General features: G+C 35.9%; 1 protein-coding gene across 7 annotated transcripts in view; it reads right to left on the reverse strand.

The window, feature by feature from the left end:
• LRRC7 (leucine rich repeat containing 7) overlaps positions 1–26,297 on the reverse strand; it is a 589,098-nt gene that overhangs the window by 306,936 nt on the left and 255,865 nt on the right. For all 7 annotated transcript variants that reach the window (XM_051857612.3, XM_089337199.1, XM_051857607.3 and 4 more), the window contains one exon: positions 22,239–22,317. In XM_051857612.3, coding sequence (XP_051713572.2) covers positions 22,239–22,317 — 79 coding nt within the window. The remainder of the gene's footprint in view (positions 1–22,238; positions 22,318–26,297) is intronic.

Raw genomic sequence — 26,297 nt, forward strand, 5'->3', positions numbered from 1 at the left:
TAACCAGTTTGCATTCCTTCCAACAGTGGGTTAGTGTCCCTTTTTCCCCACATCCTCTCCAGCATCTACTGTTGGTAGATTTCTGAATGTGAGCCATTCTAACTGGGGTGAGGTGAAACCTCATTGTGGTTTTGATTTGCATTTCCCTGATTGCTAGTGATCTTGAACATTTTTTCACGTGTCTGTTGGCCATTTGGATTTCCTCTTTTGAAAAATGTCTATTGAGGTCCTTGGCCCATCTCTTAAGTGGGTTGTTTGTTTTGATGTTGTGGAGTTTCTTGACTTCTTTGAAGATTCTGGTTATCAACCCTTTATCTGTTGCATAGTTTGCAAATATTTTTTCCCATTCTGTCGGTTGCCTCTTCACTTTCCTATTTCTTTTGAAGTACAGAAACTTCTCAATTTGATGCAATCCCAAATGTTCATTTTGGCTTTGACTGCTTGTGCTTCCGGGGCCTTTTTAAGAAGTCATTGCCAGTACCTATATCTTGCAGGGTTTCTCCAATGCTCTCTAGTAATTTGATGGTGTCATGTCGTAGATTTAAGTCTTTAATCCATGTTGAGTGAATTTTTGTGTAAGGTGAAAGGTAGGGGTCTTGCTTCATGATTCTGCATGTGGAAATCCAATTTTCCCAGCACCATTTATTGAATAGACTGTACTTACTCCAGGGATTTGTTTTGGATCTTTGATCAAATAGAAGTTGGCTGTAGATGTTTCAATTGATTTCTGGTGTTTCTATTCTGTTCCATTGGTCTATCCATCTGTTTCTGTACCAGTACCATGCTGTTTTGATAACAACTGCCCTGTAGTATGTCCTGAAATCTGGTATTCTGATGCCCCCGACTTTGTTTTTGTTGTACAATATTGCTTTAGCTATTCGAGGTCTCCTGTGTCTCCATATGAATTTCAGCATCATTTTTTCCAGATCTGAGAAGGTGGTCTTCGGTATTTTGATTGGTATTGCATTGAATCTATAAATTGCTTTTGGGAGAATGGACATTTTGATGATATTGATTCTTCCAATCCATGAGCTTGGAAGATTTTTCCATTTTTTGGTATCCTCTTCTATTTCTTTCTTAAAGGTTTTGTAATTTTTTTAACTTTTATTTAATGAATATAAATTTCCAAAGTACAGCTTATGGATTACAATGGCTTCCCCCCCATAACGTCCCTCCCACCCGCAACCCTCCCCTTTCCCACTCCCTCTCCCCTTCCATTCACATCATGATTCATTTTCATTTCTCTTTATATACAGAAGATCAGTTTAGCATACATTAAGTAAAGATTTCAACAGTTTGCTCCCACACAGAAACATAAAATGAAAAATACTGTTTGAGTACTAGTTATAGCATTACATCTCAATGTACAGCACACTAAGGACAAAGATCCTACATGAGGAATAAGTGCATAGTGACTCCTGTTGTTGACTTCACAAATTGACACTCTTGTTTATGGCCTCAGTAATCACCCTAGGCTCTTGTCATGAGCTGCCAAGGCTATGGAAGCCCCCTGAGTTCACTGACTCTGATCATATTTAGACAAGGCCATGGTCAAAGTGGAAGTTCTTTCCTCCCTTCAGAGAAAGGTACCTCCTTCTTTGATGACCCATTCTTTCCACTGGGATCTCACTCGCGGAGATCTTTCATTTAGGTTTTTTTTTCCCCCAGAGTGTCTTGGCTTTCCATGCCTGAAATACTCTCATGGGCTTTTCAGCCGGATCCGCTTGCCTTAAGGGCTGATTCTGAAACCAGAGTGCTGTTTAGGACATCTGCCATTCTATGGGTCTGCTGTGTATCTCACTTCGCATGTTGGATTGTTCTCTCCCTTTTTTATTCTATCAGCTAGTATTTGCGGACAATATTCTTGTTTATGTGAACCCTTTGGTTTTTAGTTCTATCATTATGATCAATTGTGAACAGAAATTGATCACTGGGACTAGTGAGATGGCATTGGTACATGCCACCTTGATGGGATTGAATTGGAATCCCCTGGTATGTTTCTAAGTCTACTGTTTGAGGTAAGTCAGCTTGAGCATGTCCCGAATTGCACATCTCTTCCCTCTCTTATTCCCACTCTTATATTTAACAGCGATCACTTTTCAGTTAGGTTTCAGCACTTAAGAAGAATTGTGTATTGATTACAGTATTCAACCAAAAGTATTAAGTAGAACAAACAAAAAAAAGGTTTTGTAATTTTCATCGTAGAGATCTTTAATGTCCTTGGTTAAGCTTATTCCAAGGTATTTGATTGTTTTTGTAGCTATTGTGAATGGGATTGATCTTAGAAGTTTTTCCTCAGCCATGGCATTGTCTGTGTATACAAAGGCTGTTGATTTTCGTGTATTGATTTTATATCCTGCTACTTTGCCAAACTCTTCTGAGTTCCAATAGTCTCTTAGTAGAGTTCTTTGGATCCCCTAAATAAAGAATCACATCATTTGCAAAGAGGGATAGTTTGAGTTATTTCTTCCCAATTTGTACCCCTTTAATTTCTTTTTCTTGCCTAATATCTCTTGCTAAAACTTCCAGAACTATATTGAATAGCAGTGGTGAGAGTGGGCATCTCTGTCTGGTACCAGATCTCAGTGGAAATGCTTCCAACTTTTCCCCATTCAATAGGATGTTGGCTGTGGGTTTTTCATAAATTGCTTTGATTGTATTGAGGAATGTTCCTTCCAAACCCAGTTTGCTTAGAGTTTTCATCATGAACGGGTGTTGTATTTTATCAAATGCTTTCTCGGCATCTATTGAGATAATCATATGGTTTTTCTTCTGCAGTCTGTTACTGTGGTGTATCACATTGATTGTTTTACGCACATTAAACCATCCCTGCATACCAGGGATAAATCCCACTTGGTCTGGGTGGATGATCTTTCTGATGTGTTGTTGCAATCCATTGGCGAGAATTTTATTGAGGATTTTTGCATGTATGTTCATCAGGGATAATGGTCTGTAATTCTCGTTCAATGCGGCATCTTTCTCTGGCTTAGGAATTAAGGTGATGCTGGCTTCATAGAAAGAATTTGGGAGGACTCCCTCTTTTTCAATTGTTCTGAATAGGTTGAAAAAATTGGAGTTAGTTCTTCTTTAAATGTCTGGTAGAATTCAGCAGTGAATCCATCTGGTCCTGGGCTTTTCTTTGTTGGGAGGGCCTTTATTACTGTTTCAATTTCTGTCTCAGTTATTGGTCTGTTTAAGTTTTCTGTGTCTTCATGGTTCAGTTTAGGTAGGTTGCATGTGTCCAGGAATCTATCCATTTCTGATAGGTTTCCCTGTTTGCTGGCTTACAAGTCCTTGTAGTGATTTCTGATGATTCTTTTTATTTCTGTGGTGTCTGTTGTTACGTTTCCTTTTTCATATCTGATTTTATTGATTTGGGTCTTTTCTCTTCTTTTTTTTTAGTTAGTTGGGCCAACGGGGTGTCAATTTTGTTTATTTTTTCAAAAAACCAGCTCCTCGTTTGGCTGATTTTTTGTAATGTTTTTCTTGATTCAATCCTGTTGATTTCTTCTCTGTTTTTAATTATTTCTCTTCTTCTACTAGATTTGGGTCTGGTTTGCTACAGATTTTCTAGATCCTTGAGATGCATTGAAAGCTCATTTATTTGGTGCCTTTCCAGTTTCTTGATGTAGGCACCTATTGCTATAAACTTTCCTCTTAACACTGCTTTTGCTGTATCCCATAAGTTTTGGTATGTTGTGCTGTTATCCTCATTTACTTCCAGAAAATTTTTGATTTCTTTTGATTTCTTCTATGACCCAGTGTTCATTCAGGAGCATGATGTTCAATCTCCATGTGTGTGCATATGCTCTAGGGATTCCTGAGTTGCTAATTTCCAACTTCATCCCTTTATGGTCTGACAAACCGCATGGTATGATTCTAATTTTTTTGAATTTGCTGAGACTTGCTTTATGGCCTAGTATGTGGTCAATCCTAGAGAAGGTTCCATGTACTGCTGAGAAGAATGAAATGCTTTATGTGTAGGATGAAAAGTTCTGTAGATATCTGTTAGATCCATTTGGGCTATAGTGTCATTTAAATCTACTGTCTCCTTGTTGATCTTCTGTCCTGTTGATCTGTCTATTTCTGAGAGTGGAGTATTGAAGTCCCCCAGTACTATTGTACTTGAATCTAAGTTTCCCTTTAAGTCCCTTAACAAATCTTTTAAATAAACTGGAGAGATTAAATAAACTGGAGAAATTATGGTCTAATGGCCTATAAAAGTAAATAGCTTGATAGAACTGCTTTCAGTACTATTTCCCGAGATTACCTACTAAATATACTACTTGTATTCATTCCTAAACATCTGCTTTTGAGGAATGTAATCCATACACAATCAATATTTCTATACTTATAAGTAGCAATACTTCCCAGGTTCTCAGGGTTTAATCTTATATTGGTTGTTTTGCTACAAATATCTTGTTCTAATTTGTATTTTCAAGCAGCATTGTTTGGATATGGCTTTCTAGAAGATGTTTCCATTAAGTTTGCTCTTTATAGAGACAGCAGTCATGGAAGTAGAAAAGACAGAGAAAGGAGGCAGGAAAAGAGTGAGGGTTTTTGTAATGTTGCAGTAAGGAGATACCCAAGAAAAATAACAAAGAAAAGATGAGATTGCTACATGTATGAGAGTAGTGACAGTCAGATTACAGAATATCTGTAGGGGACAGGATTTTGAAGTTCTTGAATTCTCAACTCAAAGGCTTGAATTTGATTCTATAGGGGTAAAAATCAGTCTATGGTAGATCATTATTTTTCTGTTTTTTATTATTGTAATAGACTAGAGCTCATATAGTTTTTTCAAAAGGTTTATTTACTTATTTGAAAGAGTTACACAGAGAAGGAGAAGCAGAGAGATAGAGAGAGAGGTCCTCCCTCCATCGGTTCATTCTCCAATGGGCTGTAACGGCCAGAGGTGTGCCATGCTAAAGCCAGGAGCCAGGAGCTTCTGGGTCTCCCATGTGGGTGCAAGGACCCAAGGACCTTCTTCCCATGGGCCATCTTCCACTGGTCTCCCAAGCTGCAATGGAGAGCTGGATTGGAAGTGGAGCAGCTGGGTCTTGAATCGGCACCCACATGGGATGCCGGCACTGCAGGCAGTGGCTTTACCCACTATGCTACAACACTGGCCCTTCTCATATAGTTTTTTTTTTTTTTTGACAGGCAGAGTGGACAGTGAGAGAGAGAGAGAGAAAGGTTTTCCTTTGCTGTTGGTTCATCCTCCAATAGCTGCCGCGACCTGTGTGCTGCAGCCGGCGCACTGTGCTGATCCGAAGCCAGGAGCCAGGTGCTTCTCCTGGTCTCCCATGGGGTGCAGGGCCCAGGCACTTGGGATATCATCTGATGCACTCCTGGGCCATAGCAGAGAGCTGGACTGGAAGAGGGGCAACCGGGACAGAATCTGGCGCCCCAACCGGGACTAGAACCTGGTGTGCCGGCGCTGCAGGCAGAGGATTAGCCTATTGAGCTGCTGCGCCGGCCCCCGCTCATATAGTTTTATCCATAATGGCATGCAAGCTAAATAGGGTTCTACTGTAATTTAATTATTATCTTACTTTGATATCTTTGAGTTCCTTTAGTTAGTCACAGGAGAAACTATTTGTGACTTCCCAAAATAACACTATACAAGTAAAAGAAGAGTTGTTAAAACCCTTAATCTGGCAATTTTCATTAAAAGCATCACTACTAATAGTGTAAAAAGACATTACAAACAATTATTCTCTAGTTATGGAAACAGTTTGAATTATCTTCTCTCAGTCTGCCATTCTGTATACATATGCACAGAGAGGTATGGTACTATTTCTTTGTTCAAAAATCCATTTGTTTGTTGCTGCTTCACTCATAATTCTTCCTGGTTTATCATAGAAGTATCTAGCTTATTATAAAGAATACTTTGGAGCCTGGAATTGTGGCACAGTATCTGCTCCACTTACTATCTAGCTCCCTGATAATGCACCAAGAGAAACAGTAGAAGATGGACCATGTAGTTGGGTGCCTGCCATCCATGCGGGAGACCCTGATGGAGGTCCTGTCTCCTGGCTTGGACCTTGCCCAGCCCTGGTCAATGCGGACATTTGGGGAGAGAACAAGTGGATGGAATATGTCTCAGTCTCTCCCTCTCTCTCAGTCACTCTTTCAAGTAAATAAATAAAATTTTTAAAAAGAATATTTCTTTATGATCCAAGAAATGACCATATGTGTTGATTCAAACTGCAAAACTGAACTACCAATAAGAAGCTGATGAAAAATATCAAAATACAAAGCAAGGTAGTTTTTATAGCCTGGTTATAAACAAAGATGTGTTAAAATTTCATATTAAACCTTTCTTTAAGATGTGTGCAGTTAGGGCCTGCATTGCAGCATACTTCTGATTCAGCTCCCTGCAAATGCACCTGGGAAAACAGCGGAAGATGGCTCAAGTCCTTGGGTCCCTGTTACCCATCTGGGAGACCTAAAAGTTCCTGGATCCTGGCTTTGGCCTGGCTGAGCCCTGCCAATAGGGGCCATTTGAGGAGCGATCCAGTGGATGCAAGATCTTTCTCTCCTTCTCTTTCTGTAACTCTGCCTTTCAAATACATACATACATACATGCATAAATCTAAAAAAAGGAGTGTCTGGAGTTAAGGGTATACTTGGTATGTCTTATTGAATAGCTTCTATATATTTTATTTCAATTAACAACAAGAATTTATTGAATGATTATTGTGTAATTAGATTCAAACTTAATAACTTCTTCCTTCCTAATTTTCCTTATAGGATTCTGTTCACAGATGTAGTAGAATGCTTATATCAATTATGCCCCATACTAGTAATCAGATATTTCGAATCTTGGACATATGATAAATTATTTAAATTATTTAAGAATAAGGAATTTTTATATTTACTAATAATCTGATACTATACTATGAAATAACAGGTAAGAAAAATGGATTAGATGTTATTTGAAAAATGTATAGAGTCAGTAAGTGTACTAAAGAAGATTTTAGTTTTGTTTTTTGCTTTCCTTCTAATTTAATGGCAGAAATTTTCAGTTTCCAAAGGGATAGAGCCTTACTTGTCATCATCACCATTTCCAGAGGAATAGATGAGAACTGAGAGGAAGATCTTCCCAGTAAACTGGATGCACTTGATAAGGATGATGATCATGTGTTGTCTTTATTCTCTTCCAAATTATTCAATGAAATCCAATGTTCTACACTAAGGAACTCCCAATAAAATTATTTTATTTTTCTAAAACAACTTAATAGTTTTCCACATTTGATTGATTTATTAAATTTAAAGTTTATATGCCTGTTTTTAAAATTTATAGATAAATCTCTCTACCAAATAGTTTCCTCTTACCTAATGCTTAAATTTAGAGATTTAAAGTTATATATTCAAACTATAATAGACAAAGTTTAACACAAGTACCAAGCACCCATTTTTTTTTTTTTTTTACAGGCAGAGTTAGACAGTGAGAGAGAGAGAGACAGACAGACAGAATGGTCTTCCTCCCATTGGTTCACCCCTCAAGGGGCCACTACGGCTGGCGCATTGCGGCTGGTGCGCTGTGCCAATCCGAAGCCAGGAGCCAGGTGCTTCCTCCTGGTCTTCCATGCGGGTACAGGGCCCAAGCACTTGGGTCATCCTCCACTGCCTTCCTGGGCCACAGCAGAGAGCTGGACTGGAAGAGGAGCAACCGGGACAGAATCCAGTGTCCCAACCGGGACTAGAACCTGGGGTGCCGGCGCCGCAAGTGGAGGATTAGCCTAGTGAGCCGCGGCGCTGGCCTCCAAGCACTCATTTGGTTTGGCAGTTGAGCACAAAGGATGGAGAAAAATATGGGTTTGAATCACAGTTATTTACATTGTTATTTATGTTGTATGACTGTCATATAACTGTGCGATTCAGTTTTCTTATTTATGAATGATAATACCGATACACAATTTTTAGATTTGCTCTAATGATTAAATGATTACTGGTCCCAGGTTAACAATCCATAAATGGAAGCAATTATACTACTTTTCTTGGTATTGTTTTTATTTTGATCTTTCTATATTAACCCAAAATATTTTATAATGGCTATTTTTCATTATTTGAAATTTAGGCAAATTAAGATGGTTACAGATACCTTTCTATTAACATTTTCTTTTCTAATTTTTGTATTAACAATTTCTAATCTCTGTATTAACAATTTCTTTTCTAATTTTCAAAGTTAAGTGAAACCTATTACTGGTATCTGACTTCTAACAGAATATTTAGGCCAAATGATATTACAAGTTTTATATGCTGTGATTGAGAATTCAATATAAAAGTTTCTGCTCAAATGGGAAAGGCATTTTACATCTAAAATTTCTCATTTATACAGATTAAAATTAGAAAATATAACAATGCAAAAAACAGAAAAATAAAAAGTATTACTTGTAATTTCAGTTTCTTTTTTTATTCAAAAATATTTATTGAGCTCATTCTGTATGCCAACATTATGCTGTACAAAAAGATAGAGGTATAACTTCTTTTTTATTTTTTTTAAATTTTATATTTTAAAATTTTTAAGGTGAACAAATTTCACCTACATCATAAATACAAATTTAGGAGCATGGTGATACTTCTCATCCTATTTTCCCTCGGCACACACTCCTACATTTTCTCTTCCTTCCTGATTATCTCTTTTAATTTTTACAATGATCTACTTTGTTTATTTTATTCTCATAATATTTACCGTATTCTAATAATGAAATCAACAAATAATAATAAGAAAAAAAAAAGCTGTTCCTCAACAGTAGAAACAAGGGCTGTAAACAATCACAGAATCTCAAAATGTTAATTTTCCTGATATACATTACATTTTTTTACTCTATTAGTTACCACAGATTAGGGAAAACACATTATATTTGTCTTTTGTGGGCTGGCTTAAGTATAATAGTTCCAGTTGCATCCATTGTGTTGCAAAAGACAAGAGTTCTTTTTTTTTAAATTACAACTGACTAGTATTCCATACTATGTATAAAAACCACAGTTTCTTTATCAAGTCATCAGCTGATGGACATCTGGCTTGATTCCATATCTTAGCTGTTGTGAACTGAGCTTCAAAAAACACAGGGTTACAGATAATTATTTCATATGTTGATTTCATTTCTTTTGGGTAAATTCTCAGAAGCTGGATGGCTGGGTCACATGGCAGATCTACTTTCAGATTTCTGAGGTATCTCTACACTGTCTTACACAAAGGCTTTACTAGTTTACATTCCTACCAACAAAAGATTAGGGTGCTTTTTTTTAAAAAAAAAAAATTATTTAGTTATTTGAAAGTCAGAGTTACACAGAGAGAGGAGAGGCAGAGAGAGAGGTCTTGCATCCAATGGTTCACTCCCCAATTGGCTTCAATGCCCAGAGCTGCACCAATCTGAAGCTAGGAGCCAGGAGCTTCTTTGGATCTCCCACATGGGGGAAGGGGCCTAAGGACTTGGGACATCTTCCACGGCTTTCCCAGGCCATAGCAGAGAGCTGGACTGGAAGTGGAGCAGCCGGGTCTCAATCCAGTGCCCACATGGGATGCCGGCACTTCAGACCAGGGCGTCAACCCACTGTGCCACAGTGCTGACCCTGAGGTACCTTTTTCCCACATCCTCGCCAGCATTTTTAAAAAAGATTTATTTATTTATTTGAAAGTTGGAGTTACACAGAAAGAGGAGAGGCAGAAAGAGAGATGTCTTCCATCTGCTGGTTCACTCCCCAGTTGGCCGTGATGGCCAGAGCTGCACCAATCCGAAGACAGTGCCACAGGCAGAGGCTTAACCTCAATGCTGGCCCTGCATCTTCACTTTGCTGAGCGCTTCCTAGCAGCGCTGAAACTTCTCAGCTTAATGTAATCCCATTTGTTTATTTTGGCTTTGATTGCCTGTGCTTCCTGGCTCACTTCCTGTCTTGCAGAGTTCTCCAATGTTCTCCTCCAGTAATTTGATGGCATTAGTCATAGATTTAGATCCTTGAAACATTTTGAGTTGATTTTTGTATAAAGGGTAAGGTAGGGGTCTTGTTTCACACTTCTGCACATAGAAATTCAGATTTCCCAGCAGCACTGTTGAAGAAACTGTTCTTTCTCCAAGGATTGATTTTAGCTCCTTTCTCAGTGATAAGTTGGCTGTAGATGTATGGATTGACTTTTGGGGACCAGGCTGTTTTGATTATAACTTCCCTGTGACATATCTTTTCTTTTTTTAAAAGATTTATTTATTTATTTGAAGTCAAAGTTACACAGAGAGAGGAGAGGCAGGGAGGCAGAGAAAGATCTTCCATGCACTGGTTCACTCCCCAACTGGCCACAATAGCTGTTAACTGCATTGATCGAAAGCCAGGAGCCAGGAGCTTCTTCCAAGTCTCCCACGAGAGTATAGGGGCCCAAGGACTTGGGCCATCTTCCATTTTCTTTCCCAGGTCATAGCAGAGAGCTGGATTGGAAGTAAAGCAGCCAGGACTTGAACTGGTGTCCATATGGGATGCTGGCACTGCAGGCAGCAGCTTTACCCACTAAGCCATAGCACCGGGTCCTTGTAGAATGTCTTGAAATATGGCATTGTGATGCCTCTGGATCTATTCTTGTGATGTAAGACTGCTTTCACAAGTCGGGATCATCTGTGTTTCCACATGAATTTTAGCATAGTTTTTTCTGGATCAGAACAAGGTCATTGGTATTTTGATTGGGATTGCATTGAATCTATGAATTGCTTTCTACGTAGTTTGGACATTTTGATGACATTAATTCTTCCAATCCATGTACATGCAAGACTTTTCCATTTTTTGTGTCTTTTTCTATTTTGTTCTTTAATATTTTGCAATTTTCATTGTAGAGATCTTTCACCTCCTTGGTTAAATTTATTCCAAGGTATTTAAATTTTTTTGTAGCTAATGTGAATGGGATTCATCTTACAAGTTATTTATTGGCCATGGCATTGTCTGTGTATACAAAGGCTATTTTTTTAAAAAGATTTTATTTATTTGAGAGATAGAGTTACAGTCAGTGAGAAGGAGAAACAGAGAGAAAGGTCTTCCTTCTGTTGGTTCACTCCCCAGTGGCCGCAATGGTTGGAGCTGTGCCGATCTGAAACCAGGAGCCAGGTGCTTCTTCCCAGTCTCCCATGTGGGTGCAGGGGTCCACGGACTTGGGCCATTTTCTACTGCTTTCCCAGGCCACAGCAGAGAGCTGGATTTGAAGAGGAGCAGCCGGGTCTCAATCCAGCACCCATATGGGATGCCGGTGCCGTAGGCAGAGGATTAACCTGTGCCACAGTGCTGGCCTCTGGCTATTGATTTTTGTGTGTTAATTTTATATCCTGCCACTTTACCAAGCTCTTATATGAGTCCCAATAGTCTCTCATTAGAGTCTTTAAGATCCTTTATATATAGAATCAGGTCATCTGCAGGCAGGGATAATTTGACTTCCTTCTTTCCAATTTGTATCGCTGTGATTTCTGCATCTGTCTAGTCACTATGGCTATGGCTTTCAAGCTATATTAGATAGAAACTGCAAAACTGGGCATTGATGTATGGTTCAGATTTTAGTGGAAATGTTACCAATTTTTCCCATTGTTGGCTGTGAGTTTGTCATAAATTGCTTTGATTGTATTGAGCAATGTTCCTTCTATACCCAAACTGCTTAAGGTTTCATCATGAAAAGATGTGGTATTTTACCAAACGCTTAATTTACTGATAATATCAAATATTTTAATTTACTGATAATATCAAATATTTTAATTTACTGAGGTAATCCTACGGTTTTTATTTTTTCAATTTGTTAATGTGATGCATGTATCATGTTTGTTGATTTGGGAATGTTGAACCATCCCTATATACCAGGGATAAATTTCACTTGGTCCTTGTGAATGATCTCTGTTGTGTTGTTGGATTTAATTAGCTAGTAATATCCTGAGGATTTTTGCATCTATGTTCATCAAGGACATTGGTCTATTGTTGTCTGTCTTTATTATATCTTTTTCTGGTTTTGGGATCAAGGTGATGTTGGCCTCATAGAAGCAGTTTGGGAGTACTCCCTTCATTTCAGTTGTTTTGAATAATTTGAGAAGTATTGGAGTTAGTTCGTCTTTAAAAGTCTTAAAATTGGCCGGCGCCGCGGCTCACTAGGCTAATCCTCCGCCTAGCGGCGCCGGCACACCGGGTTCTAGTCCCGGTCAGGGCGCCGGATTCTGTCCCGGTTGCCCCTCTTCCAGGCCAGCCCTCTGCTGTGGCCAGGGAGTGCAGTGGAGGATGGCCCAGGTGCTTGGGCCCTGCACCCCATGGGAGACCAGGAAAAGCACCTGGCTCCTGGCTCCTGCCATCGGATCAGCGCGGTGCGCCGGCCGCAGCGCGCCGGCCGCGGCGGCCATTGGAGGGTGAACCAACGGCAAAAGGAAGACCTTTCTCTCTGTCTCTCTCTCTCACTGTCCACTCTGCCTGTCAAAAAAAAAAAAAAAAAAAAAAAAGTCTTAAAATTCAGCAGCAAAGCCATCTGGTCTGGGTTTTTCTTTTTTTTTTAAATTTTAATTTAAGTTATACAAGTTTCATGCATTTCATATACACAGATTTGGAAACATTGTGATACTTCCCACTCTACCCTCCCTCCCGCCCACACTCCAAATTTTCTTCCTCTTCCTTCTCCCATTTGCACACTAAATTTTTAAAAAGATCCAATTGTCAAATTACTTAATGATCATAAAGTTAACCCTACACTAACTAAAAGATTTCACCAAATAGTATGAAGAAAAAAAAACCTGCTCCTCAATAGAAGAGACAAGGGCTAGAAACAATCATCCAATCTCAAAATGTCCACTTCACTCCAATACATTACATTTTAGGTACTTTATTAGTTACCTTGAGTCATATGGTATATGTGTTTTTGGGACTGGCTTATTTCTCTAAGCATCTTTTCTGGTTGCATCCATTTAGTTGCAAAAGAGGATTTCATTTTTTTGTTACAGTTGAGTTGTACTCCATAGTGTATATAATTTATCTAGTTAACAGTTGATGGACATCTGGGTTGATTCAATATATTTATTATTGTAAGTTGAGCTTCAAAGATCATGGAGTACAGGTAGTTTTTTCATATACTGATTTTATTTCTTTTGGGTAAATTACCAGGAGTGGAATGGCTGGGTCATATGGCAGGTCTATATTCAGATTTTTGAAATATTTCTATACTGTTTTCCTTAATGGCCATACCAGTTTACATTCCCAAAACAGTGGACTAGGGTACCATTTTCCCCACATCCTCACCAGCATTTGTTGTTTATTGACTTCTGTATGAGAGCTATTCTAACTGGAGTGAGGTAAAACCACATTGTGGGTTTGATTTGTATTTCCCTGATGACTAGTAATCCTGAGCATTTTCTCAACTGCCTGTTGTACAACTGAATTTCCTCTCTTGAAAAATGTATGTTCAAGTCCTTTGCCCATTTCTTAACTGGATTGTTTATTTTGTTATTGTTGAATTTCTTGAGCTCTTTATAGATTCTGCATATTAACCCTTTATCAGTTGTGTAATTTGCAAATATTTTCTCTCATTCTATCGGTTGCCTCTTCACTTTGCTAAGTGATGCTTCTGCACTGCAGAAGTTTCTCAGATTGATGTATTTCCGTTTGTCAATTTTGGCTTTGACTGCTTGTGGTTCTAGGGTCTTCTCCAAAAATTCTTTGCCTAGGCCAATGTCTTGTCGAGTTTTTCCACTGTTTTCTAGTAATTTCAACATATCAGGTTGTAGATTTAGGTATTTGATCCATTTTGAATGGATTTTTGTGTAAGGTGTAAGGTAGGGTTCTAGTTTCATACTTCTGAATGCAGAGATAAGAGTTTTCCCAGCACCATTTGCAGAAGAGACTGTCCTTGGTCTAGGGATTGATTTTAGCTCCTTTGTCAAAGATAAGTTGGTAGTAAATGCATGTATTGATTTCTGGAGTTTCCATTCTGTTCCATTGGTCTATATAACTGTTTTTGTGCCAGTATCAGGCTGCCCTGTAGTATGTCTTGAAATCTGGTATTGTGATGCCTCCCATTTTGTTTTTGTTGTATAAGATTGCTTAAGCTATTCAGGATCTCTTGTGTTTCCATGCGACTTTTAGTATCATTTTTTAATCTGAGAAGAATATCATTAGTATTTTCATTGGGATCACATTGAATCTGTAAATTGATTTTGGAAGTATGGACATTTTGATGATATTGTTTCTTCCAATCCATGAACATGGAAAATTTTTCCATTTTTAATGTCTTTTTCTCTTTCTTAATGTTTTGTAATTTTCATCATAGTAATCTTTGACATCCTTGGTTAAATTTATTCCAAAGTATTTGATTCTTTTTGGAGCTATTATGCATGGGTTTGATCTTAGATGTTCTTTCTCAGCCATGACATTATCTATGTATAGAAAAGCTATTGACTTTTGTGTGTTAATTTTATACCCTGCCACTTTACAAAATACTTTTATGAATTCCAATAGTCTCTCATTGGAGTCTTTTTGGATCTCCTATATATAGAATCATGTCATCTGCAAATATGGATACTTTGACTTCCTCCTTCTCAATTTGTGTCACTTCAATTAGTTTTCTTGCCTAATGGCTATGGCTAAAACTTCCAGGACAATATTAAATAGCAAAGGTAAGAGTGGGTATCCTTGTCTGGCTCTGGATCTTAGAGGAATGCTTCTAGTTTTTCCCATTCAATAGGATGCTTGCCATGAGATTGTTATAATTGCTTTGACTTCATTAGGAATGTTCATTCTATATCCAATTTGTGTAAGATTTTCATGAAAGGATGTTGTATTTTATCAACTGCTTTTTCTGCATCTATTGAGATAACCATATGGTTTGTGTTCTTCAGTTTGTTAAAGTGATGTATCACATTGATTGATTTGCAAATGTTGAATCATCCCTGTACACCAGGGATAAATCCTACTTAATCTAGGTGAACGATCTTTCTGATGTGTTGCTGGATTCAATAACCTAATATTTTTTGAGGATTTTTGCATTTAGGTTTATCATTGAGGGAGGGATATTGGTCTATCATTCTTTTTCTTTGTTGTATCTCTTTCTGGTTTAGGAATTAAGGTGATGCAGGTTTCAAAGAAGGAGTTTGGGAGAATTCTTTCTATTTGAATTGTTTTTGAAAAGCTGGAGAGGAATTGAAATTAGTTCTTCTTTAAATGTATGGTAGAATTCAGCAGTGAAGCCATCCATTCCTGGGCTTTTCTTTGTTGGGATGATCTTCATTACTGATTCAATCTCCATCTTGGTTATTGGTTTGTTTAGGTTATTTATGTCTTCATGAGTCAATTAATGTAGATTTTATGTTTCTAAGAATCTATCCATTTCTTTTAGCCTTTCCAATTTGTTGGCATACTGCTGCTTGTAGTAATTCCTCTGATTTTACTGGACCAATGGTCTATCAACTTTGTTGAATTTTTTTTCCAAAAAAGGGTTATTTATTTCAGTGATCTTTTATATCATTTTTGGTTTGAATTTTGCTTATTTCTCCTCTAATTGCAGTTATTTCTTTCCTCCTACTAATTTTTGGTTTGTTTTGTTTTGTTTTTTTCCCTAGGTCCTTAAAATGCAGTGATAGCTCATTTATTTGGTGCTTTTCAATCTTGATGTAAGCACTAATTGCTATAAATTTCCCTCTTAACACTGTTTTTCCTGTATCTCATGAGTTTTGATATATTGGACTGTCATCTTCATTTGTTTCCAGGAATTTTTTAATTTCCCTTTTGATTTCCTCTTTCACCCACTGTTTATTCAGGAACATGTTGCTAGTATCAATGTGACTCTTTTAACAATTTTTGTGATAAATCTATTTTGTCTGATATTAGGATGGTTATACCTGCTTGCTTTTGCATTCTATTAGTACAGAATATTTTTTCCATCTTTCCATTTTCAGTCTGCATGTACCTATGTTGGTGAGGTGTTTTTATTGTAGGCAGCAAATAGATGGGTCTTATTTTTTAATCCATTGAGTCTGCATCATTTAATTGGAGAATTCAGGCCATTTAAATTCAATGTTCCTATTGATAAGTAATGTCTTGGCCCTGCCACTTTCCATAAATATTCCCACTGCTTACTCTGGATTTCCTTTGTACTTCTTCCAGAAGTGTGGGTGATCCTGTGCCTGGCTAGGAGACTGCCTGCCTAGCCCATGCAGGAGGTTTAGAGGATATGGCACACCAAGCCTTCCGGGAAAGATCCTGGTAGGGAGCTCAGCACACTGATATCCCCACATATGACCTGGCTACTGTCAGGCGGCAGGGACCCCAGGCATACACCCCTCCCACTTCTTATTGAAGGGCCTTGTAATTATCAACTAGGTAAATAGCTCCCAGGTGTGGCCCAGACCCATAAAGACTACATAAAAGGCTATGTAGGCTATGTAACTTTCAAACTGATTGGAGAAGCATAGAGATGCAGTATCTGCTTTATCCTATAGAATTAGTGTTGCTACCCTGAGCTAGCTACTCTCCTTTGTCTGATCCATAAAGGCTTGTGCCTAATTGTTAATAAACAGACATGTTCACTGAAACTTGTCCCTGGTGCTTCTTGTTGAAAAATGCTGTTGTCCTACCATCCTGACAGTGTGGGCATTGCAGGACGAGTCCACAGAGGAGATTTTCTGCCTTCACATTCTTTTATGATGATGGGTATCTTCTAGTGTTTATTTTTTTAAGATTTATTTATTTATTATTATTTTTTAATGAATATAAATTTCCAAAGTACAGCTTATGGATTACAATGCCTTCCCCCCCAATAACGTCTCTCCCACCTGCAACCCTCCCCTTTCCCACTCCCTCTCCCCTAATCAAAGTTACACAGAGAGAGGAGAGGCAGAGAGAGAGAGAGGTCTTCCATCCAATGGTTCACTCCCCAATTGGCTGCAATGGCTAGAGCTGCACTGATCTGAAGCCAGGAGCCAGGAGCTTCTTTTGGGTCTCCCATATGGGTTCTGGGGTCCAAGGACTTGAGCCATCTTCTACTATTTTCCCAGGCCATAGCAGAGAGCTGGATCAGAAGTGGAGCAGCCGAGTCTTGAACTGGAACCCATATGGATGTCGGTGCTTCAGGCCAGAGTGTTAACCTGCTGCACCACAGCACGGACCCCTCTTGTGTTTCTGTGTGTAGCACATCCTTAAGCATCATTTGTAAGGCTGTACGAGTGGTGACAAATTCTTTCAATTTGTGTTTGTTATAGAAGGCCTTTATTTCACCTTCATTCATAAATGAGAGCTTTGCAAGGTACACTATTCTGGGTTGACAGTTATTTTAAGACTTGAGCTATGTCTAGTTCCTTAACACAATCACAATGGTCATTTCACAGATTTCTTTCTAATTTCCAATAAATTATATCTTTTTTCTAATTTACTATCAGCAGTTCTCCCTCTATTTTATAATTATGTTACAATTTTACTGTACAGAATGACTACCTAATATATAATTCAAACTAGAACATTTTGAGAGCTAAAAGTGTGTTACTATTATATATTCTATATTGGGCTGGGTGTTTAGCCTAGCAATTAAATTGCTGGTTAAGATTTTTATGTCCTGCATCAGGTACCTGGATTCCATACCTGGCTCTGGATCCTGTCTCGAGCTTCCCCAATTGTGGACCCTGGAAAGCAGTGGTAATGGCTCAAGTAACTGGATTTTTACTACAAATATGGGAGACCTAGGCGGAGTTCCTTGTTCCCAACTTAAGCCCCTGCACTCCTTCTGTTGTGTGCAGCTGTGGAGTGAAATAGTGGATGGAAGCTGTCTGTCATATGGTAGCTCTCTGTTTCCTCCTACTCTGTCTTCTTGACTCCCTAAAAAGCATTTAAATATGCTACATTAAGAAGTTAAACATCAGATGATTCAGGTAAATAGAGGCATATTGTCATTCAATGTATAACTTTCATATCTACCCAGAATACAATATTTTATTACTAATTTACTCATAATTAAAAAGAATACTTTAATATTTTCAAATTGTATCTTTTACATTATTTCAAATTAAAAATGCTTCCTCAGATACAGTGAATCATAATGAAATGAACCCAGGAACTTAATTACTGGCTTTAGGCATTTATGCCTGTAAAAAATATGTAATAACCATATGTATCTACATAATGAGATTGCTGTGGAAATTAAAATGAAATAATTTATCTAAAAGCTGAAGACATGGTAGTAGGTTCTCAGTAAATGTTGGCCCTTATTTTTCTCATTGAGCAGTTATGTTCAGTTTTATTGTGATAACTTTTACCAGTGATTTAGTTAAGGTATTCAAGTGATATTAAAGTTCATATTCAGAGGCAAAGCTACAACAATAACCCTCAAAACTGGAATTTTTATGTTCTAGGATTTTCACGGCTTAAACTGTAGATTTTTTAGGTCAATGACAGCAACAGAAAATCAATGCTACCCAAACATGGTTTTTTGAAAAAGATCAATCAAATTGATATATCTCTAGTATATTAATCAAGAAAAAAATAAATTTGAGAACTTTTATGAAGTATACAAATTCTTGAAAAGCAAAAACCATAAGCCACTAAAGATAACTCAGGTAGAAGTATGCAGTTTGAATAACTCCATTGCTACCAAAGAAATTCAATTTGTAATCAAAAAATTTCCCATAACAGAAACTCCAGGACCTGATGACTGTACAGATTCTGCCAATATTTAAGGAAGAAATAATACAAATTCTGTACAAGCTCATATAAAATAGAAGAAAACATTTCTGAACTCATTGTTTGAAGTCAGTTTTACTCTGATGCCAAAACCAAGGAAATTGCAAGAAAAGAAACTTTAGACTAAACGCCTAGCTAAAAATGCCTCATGAATTTATATGGTAAATATTAACAATATTAGCAAATCAGAGCCATGAGTATATAAAAAACAGCAGAACTTCATGATGAAGTAGGGTATACTCCTGGAATTCAAAATTGGATGACATTCAAAACTCAATAGATATTATTCAACAAACGATGAGACTGAAGAAGGAAAACCATAAGGTCATTTCAAAAGACACTAAAAAAAAAAAAAAACACTTCGACAACATTCAACATGCACTGATACTAAACACTGTCAGCAAACATACGTCAGACCCTTCATGATCCTTAACCTCCTGATGCTCATGCCCTTGTATTATATTCTCCCTTTGATTTCTGATTTGATCTACTACAAATAGAATGTGGTAAATATGATGGGAGGACAATTCCACAGCTATATGACATTACATTATTTCTTCTTGCTAGGAGCCTCACTCTCACTCAGCTGCTGGCATTGAAGAAGCAAACTTAAAATCTAGAAAAGGACACAAATGTATATGATCAATTGATTTATAACAAAAGAACCAACAATTCTATGAAAAAAGGATACTTTAAAAAAATGATATTGGATCAATGGGATATCTATACAAAAAAAAAGTCTATGATGCTTAAACTTTGCATATACATAAAAATCAACTTAAAATGAATCATAGACTTTATGTGTAAATCCTAAACTATAAAAGTTCCAGAAGGTGGATGGGTAAAACTATTGTGATCATGAATTTAGAAAAGCTCTCTTGGAGCAACATAAACAACAAAAATATTACTAGATAGGATTTCATTAAAACTGAAAATTTCTCTTTTAGAGGGTTTCTTATGAAAATGAAAAGATTGGAGACATAGAATAGCCTTTTTTTAAAGAAAATACCTGCTAAAATACTTTTATTCATAATATATAATTTTTAATGAAAAGATAAATCAATAAAAATAGACAAGAGATCAGAATTACCAAAGGAATAATACAGATTTTAAAATAAATACATAGCTCTCTCTGTCCTCTCTCTCTCTCTAACTCTGACTTTCAAATCAATAAAAGCTTAAAAAAATACATGGCAAGATGATAGACATTAAAAATGTTAAAATGATTGGTTATCGAATTATTGATTATTAAATTATTGGTTATTAAGTGTTAAATGTTAAATGGTCAAAATAGAAAAAATAAAACTGATATTAGCAAATTCTGACAAAGATGAGAAACAATTGAAATTCTAATTTATTGCTGCTGTGAATGTACAATTGAATACCTAATTTGGAAAATAGTTTGAAAATTTTTATGCACATACTATACTATCCAGAAAAATATTCATAAGTGTTTAATCCTAGGTATTTACACAATAGAAATAAAAGCATGCTTATACAAACTCCTTAAATAATTTGTATCAGCCTTGTTCATAGAAGTCGAAATAGTAAACAACTCAAATATCTATCAGCTGATAAGTAGTTAAACAAATAATGTTATCTATGCAATGGCATTCTGCCCAGTAAAAAACGGTAATGAAGTACCAATTACCGAAACAACATGGAAAAATATAAAGTTATTATACTTTGTATGACACACACACAAAAGTATGACATATTTATATTATATTCAGGAAAGACAAAACTATGTGGATAGTAACAGATCAATGAATAGTTGAGCTAAAATAATTATATTAAGGCAAATAATCTATAGCATCACTATGGTGATGGTTACATGACTACATATTTATTAAAGTAACCTGAACCATACATCTAAATGAGTTAATTCTGCTGCATCTACATTATGTATTTTAAATGTGACTTTAAAATTAAGGTATTATTTAAACTGACTTTCTATTAATTTTTGTGAATTCCAAGACTGATGTTTATAGTGTTAATCTTTTTTATTAAATAGGTTTTTTACTTTTAAAAATATAAAAACATGAAAGACTTGAATGACATAATAAAATTAGATTTTAAACTTCTTGAAGATTTATTTAACATCTGGTTTTCACTACAAGATCTACCATGATTCATAAGTAAGATGAACAAATAGAATTAAATAATTACAAAACAATCCAATTTATCAACTGTCCTGGGTAATATGACCAAAATCAAGGAATATTTTCCTGCTAAGAGAGGTTAGTAACAGCTTTTTCATTGATACATTGAGAAAATTACATTTGATCTATGTGATGGAATAGCTTTTTAGCATTTTGTCTTTGCTTTGGATTTTTCCCCTTGATAGTTCACTTTTAAGGTAGAAAAATTCCAACTTTCAAACACGTTTTACTACTTGGTGTTGCACACTTTCTACTTTATAAAGGCCTCAAATTATTTTATAAACCAATTACTGTACAGATCTCCATCTAAATGTATTTTATTTCATTCCCTGTCTCATCTAACCCCGTTTCCATGAGCCACAGAAAACCTTCCTCAATATTCTCTCCTCAACAATACCGACATAAAATTTTCCATCAACTTCCCTTTGACAAACTTCTTCGTAACTTCTGAAAATACCATTTTACATCACTTTTCATAAATTTCAGATTATTTCAACCTCCCCAACTTCATGTGGACAAAGGTCTAAAGGACTTTTCTCAAATTCTACCATCAGCTTTACATAATTAAAATGCCATCTTACGATGAAACCTGTTATCTGCATTCTATTGCCATTGATTTTTTTCAAACTCTTCCAAATACTGCTACTGCTGTAGGCAGCCTCTGAAGAACTTTTTACTTCCATTGTTAATAACTTATTCAATGCATTCACTTTATTGTTTCTTGACATAGTTGACTCCACTGCTTTCTGACACTACAACATACTCACAACACAGTCACATGCTGTCTTATTTTTCCATGCCATTTTTAGATTAGGAGATCTTAAATCACACACACACACACACACACATATACACACGCACACACACAAACACACACCCTTCTAATCAGCTCCTCTTTATTGTTCATGTATTTCACGTTGCTATCTTCTCAATATTATCTCTTGCTCTTGTGACAATCTCTGGTACCCAAGCACTGTGTATTTCAGTTATACTTAATTTATTCAGACTACACAATAAGCTATTTTCATTTTACCTTTATCAATTCTTTAAACCTTTCCACTATTTTGAATTTCCTTTATGCTAATTTCCCACTACAACCATAATTAATAACTATTCTCTTAGTTTTGACTCTCATCTATGAAACAGTTTCTGAGAGCTATGGAAAATGATGACATAATTTGCTTTACAGTAATGCCATCTTATGTCAAATGGACCTTCATTTTTTCTCAGCAACACTTTTATTTATTTTTTTCAAACTCTTGATTTGGTTATTTCTTTCCCACCATTCTACTGAATGCTGCACCAATGCTACATTTAAGTTTCAATTATTATGTGAGTTTTATCAATCTTAGTACATTATTAGCCTATGGAAACATAAATATAAGTAAAATCATTTATACTCACTTAGATATAGGATTGACACTGGCTTCAATAATTGTTAAACACTTACAGCACTTTATATTTTCTGGAAATTCTTGTACACCTAAAATGTGAAAAAAAATTACATGAAAATATTCCAGAAAACATTCTCTAAAATTCTATAAGATTAATTAAAACTGTGAGTCAGCATACAGCATAATATTTATAATAATCTTTAAGTAAGGAAAAATTTATTGTCCTATAATATATACATTTTTCCTATTAAAAGTTGAATGTTAAGTAATATGATAGCAATAGCAGGAAACAGGAAATAAAATTGAGGACAAGTGTATTTTGTATAAGATTGATTCTGGATCTTTACTAACCTAAAAAACAAAATCACATACATTATTTAGGTTTATAGTGCTACTATTGGATGAAGGGAGAATCAGCAGATTTAAATGTACAAAAAGATATAAGATTGAGATATTTGAATACATATTTGTGAAGAATGCTTATGTACACATCACAAAATGATACATATTCCCAAATTAATATGGGAAAGGTTTTTTTGGTAATTTTTCCTTGTTGGCTACATGGTATAGATCTGCCTCTGCCTGAAAATATGAAGGCATAAGTAGCCCTGCCTTAGGTATTTCCTGGAGTCTCTGAGATAGGTGTCCTGGATAACTGTCCTTAGAGAATTGCTCATCTGTTGTCAAAGCTGTACTACTCGCTATGTTACACCAAAATAGATTTTTCTATGAAACTTAAAATCAGTAAGCCACATTCCTAATCCATAAATGTGAGGATCAGAAGAATAAAAGATATGAGGAGATACTTAATTGATTGGTATAAACAAATCAAATATAGCAGGCCCTACAAAAGTTAGAAGACAGCTCTGTGAAACTGTCACTATATGCCTGCAGTGCCATTTTTTTCTCAATTTTAGAAACTACGATTAAGTATGTAAAATTTTCCATAAAATACTGGTCTTTCCCAGTATTCCATATGTGATAGGACAGGGAACATCTTGTGGCAGGATATTGCTAAACATTTTGATGATGGATACTCAAAAAACAAAATATTCCTATTAGTAAAATCCCTTTCATCTAGACCACCATATCTTCAGAAACTCAAAACCCAGTGAAGAAGCAGAGAAGGAAAATCCAACAAGGGTAATTTATCACCACAAAGTAAGGGCCCAAGGGAGGCATGCAGTTTGCAGGCCAGATCATAGCCAGGAGCCAAGAACTTTTTCTTGGTCTCCTTCATGGGTGCCAGGGGCTCAGTATTGGGGCCATCTCCTGCTGACTTATGAGACACTTCAGTAGGAAGCTGGATCAGAAGTGGAGCAGCTGGGACTCAGATCAGCTCTTTGATATGGGTTGTCAGAGACAAGCAGCAGATCAACTCACAGTGCCACATTACCAGCCCCCAAGGAATTTATCAATGCTTTTGTATATACAACATTTTTGTGATTAGCTCTAGAAACATTTTTAAGAAGGAGTGAATCCCACCTCACCACAATTTTAAAGCATAAAGTTTTCTTCAAGAGATGAAATCATTATAGTTGTTCATTTTTTGGAACAACTAGAAAATAGTGCAATGTTGAATTATGGTGGCTTGGGTTATCTCGACTCTCATTTTAACATATCATATTAGGCATAGTTTTTATATCCTATAATACTAAGCATACTAAATGGCAATTTGGAGTCACAATTATACATTTAATATGACTTGAACATTTTCAATTACTTCTGCGCCCATGTTGCTATTTAATAAAATTGTTTCCTAAAGAAAACCATTCCATGATTGTCACTCTGTCAGATTTGTGTACACACTCTAACATCTTTAGTTGTAGTACAGTTATTCTAATAATTATGTTACTTTGTTATGAAATATTGGAAATTTGATATGTGGTGTACATTATGACATATTATAAATTCATGGGACTTTCATAAAAACTTATGAAGCATTTGAAAATGTTGGCATTTGATATACCCTTAAGGAAAATGTAACAGCAGATTTGAAGCTGAACTAACTCAAAAAATCAACACATGGTGTTCTAGACATTTGGCACATATGATAAAGATTGGATACAATGAAAACATGTGTGCATTGATTCTCAACATAACCAATAAAATCTCAACTATAAGAATGAAAGTAAAAAGATTTAAAATAAGCAAACTAACAATGAAACTCAAGGAACAAGAAGATAAAGAATAAACTAAATGCCAAATCAGTAGAAGGAAGGAAATAACAATCATCAGAACAAAAATAAATAAATTGAGACTAAAGAAAGGATAAATAAAACAAAAAGTCATTTTAAAAAAAAACAAAACTGACAAACCCATTGTTAGACTAAGTAAAAAGAAATGCTTTTTTAAAAAAATTACAATTAGACTTGCAATATAATCCAGCAATCCCATATATATTATTGGCTATACACCTGAAAGTCATGAACACATCATATCAAAGAGATAACTGCACCATCATGTTTATAGCAAACCATTCACAATAGCCAAAATATGGAATTAACCAAGGTGTCCATTATCAGATAAGTGGATAAAAAATGTGGTATATATACACAATGGAATATTATTTAGCTATAAAAAATTCTATGACATTTAATCCTATCTATATGATCAGTTACACACTTAATACAGTCACTTTAACATGTAAAATGGCATTAGGATTAAGTGTCAAAGGGATCACATAAATAAGACCAAAATCTAGTAATAGCAATAGATATCATTAGAAAGGAGAGAATGATCCAACATGGGAAACAGGATACACAGCAGACTCATAGAATGACAAATGCTCTAAACTGCACTCTGACCTTAGAATCAGAGCTTAAGGCATTCAGATCTGGCTGAAAAGCCCATGAGAGTATTTCAGGCATGGAAAGCCAAAACACGGTTGCAAAAAAGGATCTACATGAAAGATCTCCTTGAGTGACATCCCAGTGGAAAGAAGGGGCCATCAAAGAAGGATGTACTTTTCTCTGAAGGGAGGAGAGAATTTCCACTTTGCCCTGTCTAAATATTGATGGAGTTTGTGGACTCAAAAGGCTTCCATAGCCTTGGCAGCTCATGACAAGAGCCTCGGGTGATCACTGACATCATAAATAAGAGTGTCAATTGTTAAATAAACAACAGGAATCACTGTGCAATTACTCCCTATGTAGGACCTCTGTCCTCAATGAGTTGTACTATAAATTATTTTTCTATACAATAACTTACTGTAAAGAAGGTTAAGAAAACAACCCATTTGCAAATGTATCCAAAGGAATACAGCACTTAGGAAAAAGAAAACCAAAGAAGTGAATGATCTGTATCTTAAAAACTGTGAAGTATATAAAAAAGAAATTGAAGATGACACAAACAAATGCAAAAAATATCATATTATGGGTAGGAAGAATTAAGATTATTAAATTGTACATGCCACCCAAATGATTACAGATTTAATGGAATACCTAAAAAATCTTTTGGGTATTTTTTACCTAAAATCTAAATTTTTTTTTAATTTTTTTACCTAAAATCTTTTAGGTATTTTTGCTTCCACAAAAGCTGATAGATACACAAATGGTACAGAATAGAGAACCAATAAATAAACCTACGTATCTGTTAATCAATTAAATCGTCAACAAATGTGCCAGAATGTACAGTATGGGAAAAGGACAGGCTCTACAAAAACTGGTACTAGGAAAACTGGATATCCACATGCAAAAGAATGAAGTCAGATCCTTGTTTTAGACACAGAAATCAATTCAAAAACTTATACATTAACCTCACAGAAGAAATAAGTGTAAAGATCCTTAATGCTGGACTTAGCAATAATTTTTTGGGTATGACATCAAAAGCACAGGAACTAAAAACAAATAAATAAGTAGGACTGTATCAAATTTAAAAGTTTCTACGTAGTAAATAATCAATAAAAAAGGGAACCTTTGAAGTGGGAGAAAATATTATAAACCATATATCTGCTAAGGGGATAATATCAAAAAGATACAAGAAATTCATAAATTCAATAACAAAAATAAGACAAAATAAAATGACTAAATTAAAAAAATAGGAAAAAAGGTCAGATGTTGTTGCCACT

Source organism: Oryctolagus cuniculus, chromosome 7 (genome assembly GCF_051225735.1).
Source record: "Oryctolagus cuniculus isolate XC-2025 breed Fujian yellow rabbit chromosome 7, ASM5122573v1, whole genome shotgun sequence".
Taxonomy (NCBI): Eukaryota; Metazoa; Chordata; class Mammalia; order Lagomorpha; family Leporidae; genus Oryctolagus; species Oryctolagus cuniculus.